This window comes from Dipodomys spectabilis, unplaced genomic scaffold, assembly GCF_019054845.1.
Source record: "Dipodomys spectabilis isolate Male_0828 unplaced genomic scaffold, ASM1905484v1 ptg000002l, whole genome shotgun sequence".
NCBI classification, from domain to species: domain Eukaryota; kingdom Metazoa; phylum Chordata; class Mammalia; order Rodentia; family Heteromyidae; genus Dipodomys; species Dipodomys spectabilis.
In genome coordinates this window covers 50,787,608-50,802,759 of record NW_024870679.1, presented here as the reverse complement: position 1 = coordinate 50,802,759, position 15,152 = coordinate 50,787,608, and the positions used below count along the sequence as shown (strand labels likewise).

Sequence of the window (15,152 nt, the reverse complement as noted above, 5' to 3'; positions counted from 1 at the left end):
TCTTTGTCTGTAGAAGGGTGACGTTGGGTTTGAGGTTGGTTCCATTTTTCTATGGATAAGGAACCAGCATCAGGAGACCTTGCTATTGAGTTTCAGTGTAGAAACCCCAAAGACTGATCTTTAGAGAAACTACCAGGGATGCTGGCTTTGGTGCTGGTCAGAGGGGGAGCTGAAGTGCATACTATTTTATAATAAATACTAATGGAATTCCAGATCTACAATAACATTTCACATATCTAAAACAAACCATGTGCTTGTAAAAAAGTGGAAAGAGATCAACTTTAAGCCATAAATTCTTTGTAATAGAGGTCCCCCCCCCTGTTTATGTTTGATAGATACTTTTGTTTCCAGATGAATGTCAACTCCTAATTTCATAATGTATCATGGGCTTAAGAAAATTGAATTTAATAAAAGCCAAAGATGAATGGCATCCTTAAAGGTCCCAACACTTGTCTTTATTAGCAGGACAAACTGCAGGTCTCCAAACACCGCTTCTCTCCAAATGAAAGTTTAAATGAAAAGTACAGTTGTGTCACAGGTTAAATTTCATTGTGGGCCCAGCTAACATTGTTAGTAAGGCTCTGGTCATGTTTGTTTCCTTAGACACCAGAGCAGCCAAACTCACCATGCTATGGAACTCTTTCTATTGGGTGAAGTGTTTCTCTTAGTGGGAGGAAGGATTTACCAGCAATTAGGGAGTTAGAGCAGCCTGACTCAACTGTACCTCAGAGTTAGCTCTTGGAAATCTTGAGTATTTTCTTTTTCAGGGGGACCAATATGTATGCTGTATGTGCTAGTGCTCAAATTTGTTATTCAGAGCTGAACTCCCTCTACTTGGTCTGCTTTGTAATGGTTTGTGGGAAACAGAAGAAGCCTTAGTTAATTGGGAAACGAATGTCCCTCTTGGTTTGATTGGGAGGGGAGAGATCACCTACTCTAAGCAAGCAGCCTGGCCTCCTCTTGATCTTCTCTCTGCTTCATCCTTAGCCATTTTGCCCTTTCTGCATCTGGCAATAAACTCCTGTCAGCTTCCCCGTCTTTGGGGATCAGCCCAGGGAGACTAGGCAACCAGAACCTTTGAATTTCTTTGGCATGAATCTGAATGCCTTGATTTGGTTTGCAGCCCTGCTGTTGTGCATTAGTTTGAAATAGATGCTTGAAAAATAAGTCCAATATTAGTGGTATATTTTGGAGGGGAGGATATGTGGCTTTCCTGGGACAAGGAGATTGACGACCTCTGTTTCCCACCCATCCATTTCCTGAGTGCAATCAGGTGTCATCAGTTGTTACTTCTCCCAGGCTGTCTCTGAAGAGAACCAATTTGCCTTGATTTTGGTGATGCTGGAAGGGTCCTCTCTAGACTGGGGGTCCTTGGGTAGGGATGTCACTGGAGCTGACTGCTGGGATCTGAGTGGGTAAAGCCCCTTTTCTTTCTCCACATGCTAATTTTACTCAGAGGACTTTTGCTTTTATTTATTTTTTTATTATTTCCTATTTGTCTCTTCCAGATGTTTTCAGGGCAGTTTTTTTTGTGTGTGTTGTAAACTAATTCCATTCATGTTTTAAAAATTTATGAAAGCGCTAATAAAAATGTCAAAGTGGTAAAAATGTTAGCTTTTCCTCTGCTTTGATTAAATTTTGCAAACTGTTTTTGAATATTAAAAAGCAATATTTTTTTTATTCTCTCTCCTTGTTTTCCCTCTTCTCTCTGGTGCGCGCGTGCTCTCTTTTGCCCTCTCCCCCCTCTGGTACATCCCTCCCTTCCCAGGAGCGATGTATGAGGCGTGCTGCACAGCCAGTGTTCTGCAAGCCTGTTTGCACACCAGGACCTTGGTGCCGTGCATCTCTATTAAATAACGGAGACAAATTAATCTTAGAGACACCAAACAAATTGTCACTCCTCCTCCTTCTCTTCCATTACGTTCCAGTGGACTGGGAAGGGCTGGCTAAGTGATTGGGCGAGGAGGGAGGGAAGGTGGGGGAGAGTGTTCACTGCCTGAAAAAAAGTGGGAGGCACCAGCTCCCGGTGTTCTATTTTCTCCTTTTTGGTATCTCCTTTGGCTTTATTGTTTATCTTTTGTTTTTCATAAAAACGAATGAAGATACTATTTTTTTAAACTTCTTATAAGAAAATGTATGTGCTGCTCTAATGACTGGTTGTCTGTGTGGCTGGAGATTCAGATTCAGGCTAGGACAGGGACCTGGACAAGAGGAAAGAGGGCCTCCTCTTTTAGGGACTCAAGTCTCTGGTAGAGGACTGTCAGGGAAACTAAGGCAGATTACTGTCTTCCTTCCTCTTCCTAGAAATGGTGAGTGGGGAAGATGTCCTATTCCTAGAGCCCATGAGCCTATTAGCAGCCAGGAGGGTTGGAGGGTTAGAATCATAACTGGGCTGGCACCTTCTTTCCTAATCTTGGATTTGGCCTGCAGGAGTAATGGGCAACTCATCTTTTCTGAACTTGAAGTTATTATTTGAAATGGTTGACCAAAATAATTTATTTTTTCCCCTGTGTCTTTGGCATTTTAGGAAATCATTGAGTTCCCCATCCTGAAGCTAAATGGCCGGACCATGGAGATTGAATCTACCTTTCACATGTATGTCCAGCCTGTAGTCCATCCACAGCTTACTCCCTTCTGTACAGAGGTAAGGACTCTGGATGTGTAGCAAGGGTTGCTGGGAGAAGAGCTCTGGGATCATTGTTGTTCTGTATAGACTACTTAGGGAAAGCTTAGGTCTGATCAAGGATTAAGACAAGTGTACTTTGGGCCTAGCAATTGGCTTTTCAAGTGACTTTAGTCTGTGAAGAGTCAAAGATTCTTAACTTTTGCAACTGTGATCACTGGGCCCAGGGAGAGTAGTGGCAAAATCTGCCCCAGCTTCCCCAAATTTTCCCTTATTTTTCATCTCCATCTTTCCTGGTGACTCGACACTTTGAGTCAGGTGCTTCTGGGGCTCAGTTCCATTTCTCTTAGGACTCATTGGCAAAAGATGAAGATTTCAGGAAGTATATTTATGCTTTCTTAGCTTCCACAATGTTACTATGTCCTTTAATAAGCTGGCTCTGTGTGACATAGAATATGTGGGAAAGAGGAAAGGCTAGATAAGATTGAAGTGTCCTTACCTATGCTAGTATGATACTTGGCCACCTTTTTAGCAGGTTAGTATGGACCTGTTTTACAGATTAAGAAACTGAAACTAACAGATTTTGGTGCTTGCTAGAAGAAGAGGATCCCTTGAGAATTCTTACTCTCAGGATGATGTAGAGAAGCTTTCTATAGCTACTTTCCCCTCTGCAATGTCAGTTGTTAAATTCTGTGGTGGAATCATGAGTTGAGTAGAGATGATGAAAAAACATGGGTGTTTCTGGAATCTTTTAAGAATTTGGCACTGAGGTACATTAGAGACTTCATTTATTTAGACACCTATTTTCTACCTGTGAGCGCAATAGGAGGAGAGAAGCTTTTGAATAATCCTAAACATTTCTTTTGTGTAGAGCAGGCTGGGAAGGGCTTCCTTGGCACAAGTGGGCAGCTCAGTGGGCTCCGAGGCTGACAAAGCCCAGGTACAAGGTCTCAAGTACTGCTCCTGGACTGAGTACCAGTGTTTGCTGTCTTGCCAAGGTGGGTCTTTTGTTGCAGACTCCTATCTGTGCAGGCTCTTTTGTTCCAACTAATGATGTTGTTCCTTCATTTTCTCTCCTAACATTCCTTCTCTCTCTTAACCAGGTATGTTAATTTGTCCTTTGACTCCTTTTGAAAAGCATCACCATTTTAATGGTGATGGAAATTCCATTCCTTACAGGAAGGTTGCACTGTTCAGTTACCCATACCTTCCAGTCAGTTACCCATACCTTCCAGTAGCCTGAAAGTCTAATGTCCTTTTGTCCTTCAATGTAAGTATTAATCAGCGCTGATCCTGTTGAGCTTTTAAGGTCAGGTGAGATTGGGTATGTTTAGGGTGATATGGCAGTAGACTCTCTTGTGCTTCTCTTCATCCTCTCTGAGACCAGATTGTCTGGGAGGCCCAAGTTATAGAAAGTTTGCTACCTGCTTAGGAATGGCTCAAAGTGCTATGAGAACATGGCTCTGAGTAGGTATTTCAGAGTATTAGAAAAAGAAGGGTTACTGTCAGAGCAAGAATATTGCTGCTGATACTGTGTTGCTTTTTGAGCAAAAGGGAAGAAGGATTGTGAGACTTGTGAGGAAAAATTTCTTTATCCCAGATAGTTTCAAGAACAGCTATCTATAATTTTGAGGGAGTAGAAGTAGTTATTGGGATTCTTGATGTGAACCCTGTTATGAACATGAAGATACGGTTGTACTGCAGACATTGATTGAGTCATTCTGTCAAAACTTGACATCCAGCTCTTATAATCCATTCTTGTACATGGTGGTTACTCTACCTATACAGGGATCCCATTATCCTCCCATTATTTCATCTTGTTCTCTGAGACTCTGTTTAGGGTTACTTTCCTTGGGAAGCTTTCCCTGATCCCCAGCCTGGCTTGTGCTTACTTCAACATGGCACTAGTCTGATCCATTTTACTTTAGCTAAATACTTGTCTCCCTACCAGACCACAAGCTCCTTGAGGGAAGAAACTGAACCTGATCCATCTGCCCCATCTTTAAGGTCTGATACACACTAAGCACTTGATGCATGCTCCTTACATGAATGGATATTGTAAAGGAGTTATTCACTTCTCTCCCCAAAGCAACTGCACTACTGACTTGCTCTTTTGAGTAAGTAAAATCTCTTTGGAAAACTCCAGATTACCTTAATGTTGCCCTGTTTCCATACAGGTGGAACTAGGTCACAGAAAAGCATGGATAGAAAATGGGAGCTATTAGCCTAAGACTTTGTCCACTGGAACTAGCTGTTGTGGGCCTAGTGGTGGAGATCATTCTAACCAGAGAGGATGTTTCATTATTAAGTGTAAGCAACAACCCAAACCTCCATATTGCACCTAAGTAACTCTTCTGGCAAGATTTTCTTTCTAGTGCCCAAGAAGTTCTTAAGACTCTTAACCTGTTTGGGTTAAGAGGTATGCGCACATATAGATGTAAGCACATGATTGTATGGAGAAAGGAATGGGTTAATTGTTGGACAGCAGGAAGAGAATTTTGCCTTAGTGAGTTTTGTTTTTGTTTTTGGTGGTACTAGGGTTTGAACTAAGGTCTTCATACTTGGTAGGCAGGTACTTAGCCACTTGAGCTATACTTCCAGCCCTTTTTGCTCTGGCTATTTTTGAGATAGATCTCATTTTTTGCCTAGGTTCAGTGTAGCTGGGATGACAGGCATGCCCCATCACACCCAGCTTTTTCGGTTGAAATGAGGCTTTGTGAAATGCTTTCCCTTGGCTGCCTTTGAACTATGATCTTCCTGATTTCAGCCTCCTTGAGTAGCTAGGTTTACAGGTATGAGCTACTGGTACCTGGCTTGAATGAGTCTTTATCCCATTTGCAAGCACTCTTACTTCTCTAAGGCACATATTCTTAGTCTTCTTGAGGTCCTTTCTTAGTTCCAAGTGATTGCTTGCATAGAGATGTAATTCTAACAGAAATAAGGAGGAGATACCATTAATTCTTTCTTGAGCCTCTTCTATCCTATGACCTCCAAAATCTACAGCTCATCGTATTTCTGTCAGTAACAGCTGAGCTGTTGCCTTGCCTAGTCCCTGACCATGTGTGGTGGTTTTGTTTTGATTTGATAGTTGTTATCACAAAAAAAACGAGAAAAATGCTCATTTTGCTAAATGTCAGTGAAGGGCTTTGTCTTGCACCGGTATGTACAAAGGGTGAGGTTTATTGGTCTCTTTGTCTGAAGAGAAAGAGTAGGTCTGATTATCAGATTGCACACCAGAGTCAAGTGCTTATGTAATCAACAAACTGTCTTGGTGTCAGAATACGATTGTGTTGAAGATAAACTGTGAAAGGAGAAAGCGCTGGATGCTGACATGGTATTGGCACTGAGTTTCCTGGGCTGCTTCCTGTAGTTGGCAATGTTTATGATGAAACTAACTCATCCCTGGACAAAGCCCTTGTGTGGGTAGGGGATCTCAGGAACAAGCCATGTTATCAGTCAGGGTCAAAAGCCCCTCGCCTTGTGGTTTCAGAGTCTGGTGAAGTGGGAGTTAATCTGTAATCCCTCAGTGAAAGGAGCCACAGAACACACATTAATTCTTCCTCTCACCTCTCCTGCTTTAAGTGGTTAAGGTCTCTGAGCCCTGTTTAGCCTGTGAGCCCTGGTTCTCAGCTTAATAATACTTGGCTTTGCTCTAGTACTTTTCATTGTGAGAATGTGAAAGCTTTTTACAAATATATATTAACCCAAGTAGGAATGGGATTAAACTGTAGCATGAAGGATTTAAGTTAGTCCTAGGATAGAACTTCCACTATTAATTTTATACAATTGTCTCTCACTAACTGCTTCTTATATGTCTTACATGTTGTTAGCATCAGGTAGAGGTACTTTTACCCCTTTTCATCCAGTTCATTGGGAGAACAGGTAAGAGGTTATTCATTCTTGGATGGATGAGTACATCCTTCTAGCAATTCCCTTACCCCCCCTTCATGGGGCATCAGATCTTCCCCCTGCAAGGCTGTATTTACTTGGACCATTGCTCAGGCCTCTATGTATTGATAGGTTGAGTTCAAATCCTCTAGGAACTCAGTGGAGAGTCATGACTGGATGGACCATCAGTAAAAATGCATGTTTTCTAGGAAGCAAAGAGAGGATAGGAGCTGATCTCATTCATCTCCTCCCAGGCTGATGATGCTGGGGTTGCTGACCCTAGCATCTGTGAAAGCTCAAGATGCTGGAGCCCTACCTTCAGCCCTAGGTGGGAAGAAGTCTATGTAGTGAGGAATTCTACAGCAGGACATCTGAGTGGCCTCCTACTTTTCCTATTAGTGAAGGTGTTTCTTATGGTGCTGAGAATGGAACTCATGCATGTTAGGTAAGCACTGAACTAGATATAGTGAGTTTCTTACTTATACCCATGTTTTTCCTGGGCCCAAGGCAGGTACTTGTAGCGTACACAGGTGATGACAAAACCTGTGTTTGCAAAGAGGGAGTTCTTGGTACTGATATTTTTGGTTCTGTGTATAAAGAAGACTTTTTTGAAGCCCTTTAGGGTTGTATGAATTACTTTTAGTGAGAGCCAAGAGGAGCAGGTCTGACCTTGCCCAAGGAAGATCAGACTAGATACATGACTGACATTCAAACCCTAGAACTTTCCAAAAAGTAAGAATGACTGTAGGCCCTCTTTTCCACAATAGTCCTGGCCCTAGCCCTAACTCCGTAATCTGGAAGAGCTTAGCAAGAGAGATCTGGGCTAGCATGCAGTGATGGTGCCTTCTTTCTTTCACTCTTTCATCTAGTACCTTGGCACAGGTAAGAAGTAGTTCTTTCTTGGAGAGATGTAATCTGGACAGTGGACCAAGAGTTGGAAATCAATCTACTCTTGACTCTCTTTGGTCCCTTTGTGCCTGAGACAAAATGCATTGCAACTACCTGTCTGCTTGGGGTGTGGCTCTGGATAGTAGACAAGCCCTGGGTACTAGCTGTACTGGGCATAAGAGGGTACTGACAAGATGAATGCAGATTCCACAGAGGCAGTTTGTGTTGTGTGTGTGTGTGTGTTTGTGCACATACGTGCACATGTTTAATGTTCTCTGCTACATTTCTGGATCCTAAAATAGGGTTTAACACATAGTAGGGTCTCTGAGAATAAAGGGAGAAATCCTTTGTTCTTCGAGATTAAAGTCTCTGGCCCAGGGTATCTCCTCATCTCTCAAACCTCGGTCCCCATCCCCCATACCCTTCTGTCTGCAGCAGACCAACCTTTTCTTCTCCTTGACTCAGGCCCTCCCTCTACTGGGCAATTCTTTGGTCTCCCAAGCAAGGAAAGGGTGTAGAGGTGCCAGCCGGGTGGGCATGCTGTGGGTTAAAGCTTTGCGAAACAACAGTGTAGTTAATCTTTCTAATTTATTTTCCTTTTAGACCATGGGAAGTCTGTAGGCAGCAGCTGTTACCCAATTAAAATACAGATTAATATAAAAACAGTTTCTGGAATATAAAATAGAGTGGCTGTGTCCTTACACTTCCTTAAAATACCACCTAATAATGACTTGATGAACTACAGAAACCCACCTAGAGGAACTCAGCGTTCTTAAAATGAAAATTTCTTCCCTAAAAGGTGTGTATTACCATTCCATGTAAGTCACTATGAGAAAATAACCTCCCCTCTTAGAGCTGGCAGTTTCTGTGAGTTGGGTATTTGGTATTCATTAAGAGTAATTATAGTTTAATTGGATTTTTAAACCCCTTCTCCCCACTTCAACAAAAAAGTTGTTTCCAAGCAAACCCAAGACACTACTCTTTCTGGAAGTAGCCCAGGACATGTTGGGCATAGTGATTTCTAGTTGATATTTAAGACAAGGTGATCCTCATTCTTCACATCCTTGTAGGAAATCTGTCTCTACTCTGTGCTTAAGGACTGATTTTACTTCAAAACAAAACAAAATAATAAGCTTGTTTGGACCTAGATTGAACCCAGAGCCTAGGCCTGTGAATCAGAAATTCTCTAGGCCAGATTTTGCGCATTTTGGCTTTTTTGTCTGTTTCCCTATCCCGTCATAGGTGACTCTTTTCTGCTTGACTAGTTGTTATCAAGGACTCAGGTGTGCAGAGTAAAAGCAACTGACTGGGGGGCTTCCCTGGTTTTACAGTGACTATGGCAGGGGAGGTAGTGGACAGTGAGATTCAGAGAAGGGAGAAACCTGAAACCTAATGTGCCTGTCCTGTATAAGCACTCTCCAAGTTTTGCAGAAACTTCTGTGAGGCTTGGAACTGAATCTACTTTAGACTAATTTGTGGAAGTTATTGAGCCTGTTGAATACAAAAGTCATAAAAATCTTTTTCCCTAAAACAAAAGCTGAATCAGGTTGGGACATAACCTTGTGGTCAGTGTATGTATGTTTAGCCCCATCTCAATGCAGATTTTTGTGGGTGATGCTTACTTTGTGTTCTGGGACTTTTTTTCCTAACCTAGTTCTAACCTAGTTCTCAGCCTGAAGCAATGCCAAGCCAGAGCCCTTTACAGTAGAGGAAGAGAAGAAAGGAAAGGAACCAGTCCAGCTTTAAGTCCCTGTGTTATGGTTTTCCACCCAAAGGCTGTTTGTCTTTCCTTTCAGCTCACCGGGATTATACAAGCCATGGTGGATGGTCAGCCAAGCCTGCAGCAAGTGCTGGAGGTAGGTTGAATGACCTTTAATTCCTGACCTCTGACCCTTTCCTGCTACCTTTCTCCCCCTCCACTCCTGAGAATGTAGCCATGTAATTTGACTATGATTATGGCTTGATTAGAATAACATTTGCTGTCACATCAGTGACATGCTGTTGAGAGTATTGAACCATTGATCTGTCATCTCCAGCTGTTCCCATCAGGAGTTACTGACTCCTGACAAGATGTCCGAGTGCTACCAGGAGACAGGCAAAAGGTCCCAGTGCTGCTTGGCCCATGGCTGTATGTTGGAGGCTCTGGACAGCCTATGCTGGGTGGGCAGGGGAATAGGAGAGCTGAGCTGTAGTGTGGTGGGACTAGCCCCAGGGACCGGAGGTGTTTTTGTTTAGCTTTTAGTGTTGGCTTCTCGTGGCATGTGAGCACTTCATTAACTCACCCAGAACTCCCCATCGATGGCTTTTGTTTGCTGTCAGCTCCTCCAGGAGCTGCGCCGAGGCTGCCAGCCCCACTGTAGCTTGCTGCTGGATGCATTGTGCCTGTCGGGTGCAGAGGCTGCTCTGGGTAATGATTCCTAATCAGAATAATTACAACAATTGCCTATGTGAGGAAAATCAAATTAAAGACTTTAAAACCCTTGGCAGAGACCACACTTCTAGGATGTTCTCCTCAGGGAGCTGGAAAAGGTTAAGATGCTGCTTCTTGTGCTCTAGCCCAAGGGAATAGGAAAGGGCTATGCTTGGCATCAGCTTCACTCTCACTCCTTCCAGCCTAGATGTTCAGCACTGGAAAAGGTCCCCCCTCCCAGACCTGCTTGGTAGGGGGAGGGGAAAAAAGAAAAGGCCTGTGGATTTTATTAGGGCTATTTTTAAGACCCAAAGCTTGGATCTTATCATTGATTAAGAGGAAGACGAGTATCTGGAGTAGCAGCAGGGCATATCTGCATGGGAGGAGGGTAGCTTGGAGGACATAGGGCAGAAAGGTTCAAATAGCCCCCTTAGCCAAGAATCCTGTCCAAGGGATTGAGTGTTGAGCATATTCATGGGCTCCTCATGAAGGAACAGGTCTGAAAGGCAGCTTTAGGCTTACCTAATGCAGAGTGTACTCCCTATTATAGTGCTGAATTCTAGGCTCTTGTCAGCTTCTGATTGAGTCACGGTTAGGGTTAGGATAGCTACTATAGATTGGAAAAAGATAAATACCTCTAAGATACCTCCCAGTCCCATTGTTGTTGTTGTTTTGGTTGTTGTTTTTGCCAGTCCTGGGGCTTGAACTCCTAGCCTGGGCGTTGTCCCTGAGCCTCTTTGCGTTCAAGGCTAATGCTGTACCACTTTGAGCGACAGTGCCACTTCTGGCTTTTTCTGAGTAGTTTATTAGAGATAAGAGTCTCATGGACTTTCCTGTCCAGGTTGGCTTCTTACCGTGATCCTCAGAACTCAACCTTCTGAGTGGCTAGGATTATAGATGTGAGCCACTGATACTTTTGCTTCCCGTTGTTTTTGAGGAGAGATTCACTGCTATTCCTGAGAGAGTTGCTCAGCATGGGCTTCTCCTTAAAACATCAGACTCAAAGAGAAAACGGGTCTAGCAACACCTCAGCTTCATTTCCTGTCTTTTTTCCCCCCTTCAGCACTCAGGGTTTTGTGCTTGCTGGGCAGCCACTCTACCACTTGAGCCATGCCTTTGGTCCCTTTTTGCATTGGTTATTTTTAAGATAGAGTTTTGCCTAGGTCATCCTGAGCGTGCAGTCCTCCTACTGGTGTTTCTATGACAGGTACATGCCAGGGTGCTCTGTCATTGATTGTGATATAGTCTTGTGATCATTTTTACCTGGGCTGGTCTCAAACTGCAACCCTTCAATCTCTGCTTCCCAAGTAACTATGATTATAGGCTTGAGCCATTGTATCTGACTCTGTTCCTTCCTTTCATGTGCTGTGGATTTTGCTCATACTTAACTTTTACCTGCTCGTGTTCTCAGTCAGTCAGAAAATAACTTTGGACTGAGAACCTCACACTTGCTCAGCTTTCTTGCTTGGTTGGCACTCTACCAGTTGAGTCATGCCTCTAGCTTGGCTTTTTGCTGGTTATTTTAGAGATGGAATCTTGTGGACTTTTCTACCTAAGCTGCTTTCAAACCATAACCCTTTGGACTCCAGCTTCCTCAGTAGCTAGGATTATAGATCTAGGATTATAGATTATAGTGAGCCATTTGTGCCTGGCAACAAATAACTTTTTCAAACCATTTTGTGACACAGGATGTTGATAATGTAACCCATGCTGGCCTTGAACCTGACATCCTCCTCCTGGCTTCCTGACTGCTGGGATTACAGGAGTGTTCCACCACACCTGGCAGCAAATATCCATTGAGTAGACACTGTGCTGGGTTAGGGTTTAAGGCAATTCAGACTCTGAATTCAGGGTGCTTATGTTCTGGTAGGGAGACAGGTGTTAAAAATATCAAATACAAAATTATCATGCCTGTACCTCTGCTTCTGTCAGTAGTAGCCACTTTTTCCTCTAAGTCCTATATTTCTTTCAGTCACTTCTCTATTGCTGTATCTATTGTATTGTTATGATGATCTGCCTTTCTCCCCTTCTCAGCCTACTGTCTATTTTGTGCTAGGCACTTAACACATCATCACATTTAATTCTCAGAACAACTCTATAAGGTTTGCCAGCCTACTCTGCTTTATAGATGAAGGAAACCGAGGTTCAGAGGGGTTAAATGACTTTTAAATGACTTCCCATCAATGACACAGGCAGGATAAGGAAGAGCTAAGGATTGGAACCCAGATGTGTCTGACTTTCAATCCTGAATTTTTAACTACTATGTGATGTAGACTTAAAAAAATAATCCTCCTGCGTGAGTAGAAGTGGTGATGGGATCATTTACACTGCTTCCCCATGCCTGGGATCTTCTGAAAAATAGGCAGTGCTTCATGAATTCTTTATGATAATTCTCTTGTTAGATACTGATTTTAGCATTTGTATTTCCAGTGTGAGCGCAAATAAAACCAGTCAGAGGGATGAAGGGGGAAAAAAGACATAAGGTGTGATTAGGAACAGTTTATTTCCTTGCATAAGGAATTAAGTTCAGCCTTCAGATATTTTGCTGAATTTGAATCTGTAACCAGGAAAAGGAGCAATACAAAACTGCTGCTGGAAAAGGCCATGCTATCCACTTGCCAGTGTGGCATTCCACCATAGCCAAGAGGCCTCCTCTGAAGGGAAAATGTTTTTCTTCACTTTCATTTGGTCAATAACCAGATTCACAAATTTGTTTAGTAGGAATTTGTTAGAGGGTTAAATGAGTGAGTGGGCTGTGGGCTGGAAGCCCTTCTTGGGGCATCCTGCCCTATTTTCATACATAAGGGCTATGCCTTTGACTGAGAACTGGCCATATCACAACAAGGTATTTGGACTAACCTGCTGGGATCTGAAGCAGGCTTCCAGACCAAGGGAAATAGAGAGGCTCCCTCTCCCACCACACTTGGGCTCGTGGAATCTTCCCTAAGGGATCATTCTCCAAGAGCCTTTCTGTAGTTCTTTTTTTTTTTTTTTTTTTGGCCAGTCCTGGGGCTTGAACTCGGGGCCTGGGCTCTGTCCCTGAGCCTCTCTGCTCAAAGCTAGTACTCTAGCACTTGAGACATAGCACTACTTCCAGTCTTTTCTGTTTATGTGGTAGTAGAGAATCAAACCCAGGGCTTCATGTATGCTAGGCAGGCACTCTATTACTGAGCCACAGTCTCAGCCCACCTCTCTGTAGTTCTAAGAGGTTAAGAGCCCAGAGCAGATAGGATTGGTTGGGTAGGATTATAATTTTCTCCTGCTCTGATTACAAGCAGCTTATCTTTATTTCATTATTGTTGCTCTTCATAGGCTCAGGGAATACCAGGAAAATCTCATCTGTTCTTGTGTACTTTTCAGAGGGTCGATGAGTGGATGGCAAAGGAAGGCCTCTTAGATCCAAACGTCAAGTCGATTTTTGTCACCTGCGGAGACTGGGACTTGAAAGTCATGTGAGTATGAGAAGAGCTCCTGTGCTGCCAGGGCTTGGAATCTGCCTTTTGGAAGTGTGAATGTTTAAGCTCACAGAACAACTAGGGCAGAGATTCCTGGGTCTTTGGGGCTACCAGGTTTAGAAGAGGGCTGGGAGCCCTGCCTTTTGCCTCTTGGAGTAGACAAATAGAGAGCCCTGTTTAGATTGCTGGGGGTGGGGCCTTCCTGCATTTGCCAAGTCTTGCTGCTCATGACAGTCCTTCTAATTTCTGGGCTACATTTTATTGCCCTGGAAGAAAACATTAAAAGAGGGTCTGGAAAAAAAAATTAACCACACACGTAGTATTTACAGTTCAAAGTGCTTTAGAAATACTAGAAAAATCATGTAAAGTAAGTACTATTGTTATTTTATTTTGTGCCTAAAGAGACACAAAACCAGGATTCAAACCTGAGCAACTTGGTTCCACAATCCTTGCCCTTGACTAGGTACCATTTTATCTGGCAGAGAAGACCTATTGAGAGCCTGGTAGGATGAGGGAGAGCTGCTTCCAGGAAGCTGTTCAAGTCACCAGCCTCCTCTCTCCTCCTTTGTACCCACTGTTTTTCCTCTTTTGTCTCCTGATCCTGTCCTGGTTGTGGAAGACAGAACTGGCTCCTTTGCTGGGTTGACACTTCTGCATCTTGCCTGTCCTCGTGGATACCTGACTTCAGACATACCCCAGGGAACTAAAGAAGGGTGGGGGAGGGGGCACTGTTTGCTGAGAATTGATAGGATCAATACTGCTGTGTTCTTTGTGGCTGAAGCAGCAGCAAGTGTGTGTGTGTGTGTGTGTGAGAGAGAGACAGAGACAGAGAGAGAGAGTGAGAGAAGTGTGTGTAAGCCTTTTAGCATAAGGTGGATATTGGTGGGGGATGAGGAGTGACCAGATCAGGCATTATTTCTCACCAATCTCCTTTACATACCTTTTGGTCACAGGACATCAATGTGTCTTGTAGAGGAGTCAGAAGGAATACAAGTTCCAGCACACATAAACATACTTGTACCTCATCTGCCACATTCTTTGGGTTGGGTACACACACCGCACACCTCTAGGTTTGCTCTAGAAGGTTTCTGTCCTCTTGTATGATGCTCACTTGCCAGGAGATCATATAGACTGGAACTGGAAGCAGACATGAATTAGAGGAGTCTGGAGAAGACAAGGAAGGGAAAGCTGTTTTTGTTTGTGGTATCTTGCACAGCTTTGGGCCCTTGAAGGCTGGAGAGTCTTAACATGGAGCTCTTCAGCCTAGGAGAAGCTGTTTAGACGAGGGCAGGACTTAGGCTGATTTACAGAGTTTGAGGCTCTCATGGCTCAGGAAAAGTGTGTTTGACCCATTCCAGAGGCCCAGTTATTCAGGGCAGCTTCTCTAGGAATCACGCTTTTCTAGTATTTTTCTCTTTCTGGTATGCTCAGCATCCACGTGGCTGTATTTCAAAGTCTTCTGCTGTAATAGGGATGGTATGTACATATATCTATATGTGAAAATTTTCCTGTTCATAAGAAATATCTGGCTGGGCCTCTTAAGCTTGGAGTTGGCTCCTCCATGAGCTGGAGAGGCAGTTTCAGAAGCTGATGTCATCTTTGATTTTGGCCTACTCTGGCCTGCAGCTGCAGTGCAGCCCTTGGGCCCTGTACTGTATTGCACCACAGTGGGCCCAGGACAGGTGTTGATAATGCAGGATACTATATCTTTAGAAGAAATCTGGTAATCTTGAAGATTGGTTGAATAGTGAATCTAAGCATGTATGAAGGAAATCAAGTTATAATGAGAACTTCATTTGGTCCTCCTAACCAGTGTCTCTGGTAGGAGGTGATGTCTCCCTTTTATAGATGAAACCCCCTAAGGCTATGAGGTAAAGAGTTGTAGCTA

At 43.4% G+C, this 15,152-nt stretch overlaps 1 protein-coding gene across 10 annotated transcripts in view; it reads left to right on the top strand.

The window, feature by feature from the left end:
• The window catches only part of Eri3 (ERI1 exoribonuclease family member 3), a 133,079-nt gene that overhangs the window by 31,062 nt on the left and 86,865 nt on the right, over nt 1–15,152 (top strand). For all 10 annotated transcript variants that reach the window (XM_042675868.1, XM_042675852.1, XM_042675834.1 and 7 more), the window contains 3 exons: nt 2,528–2,644; nt 9,196–9,255; nt 13,170–13,261. In XM_042675868.1, the coding sequence (XP_042531802.1) occupies nt 2,570–2,644; nt 9,196–9,255; nt 13,170–13,261 (227 nt within the window). In that variant the 5' untranslated portion in view covers nt 2,528–2,569. The remainder of the gene's footprint in view (nt 1–2,527; nt 2,645–9,195; nt 9,256–13,169; nt 13,262–15,152) is intronic.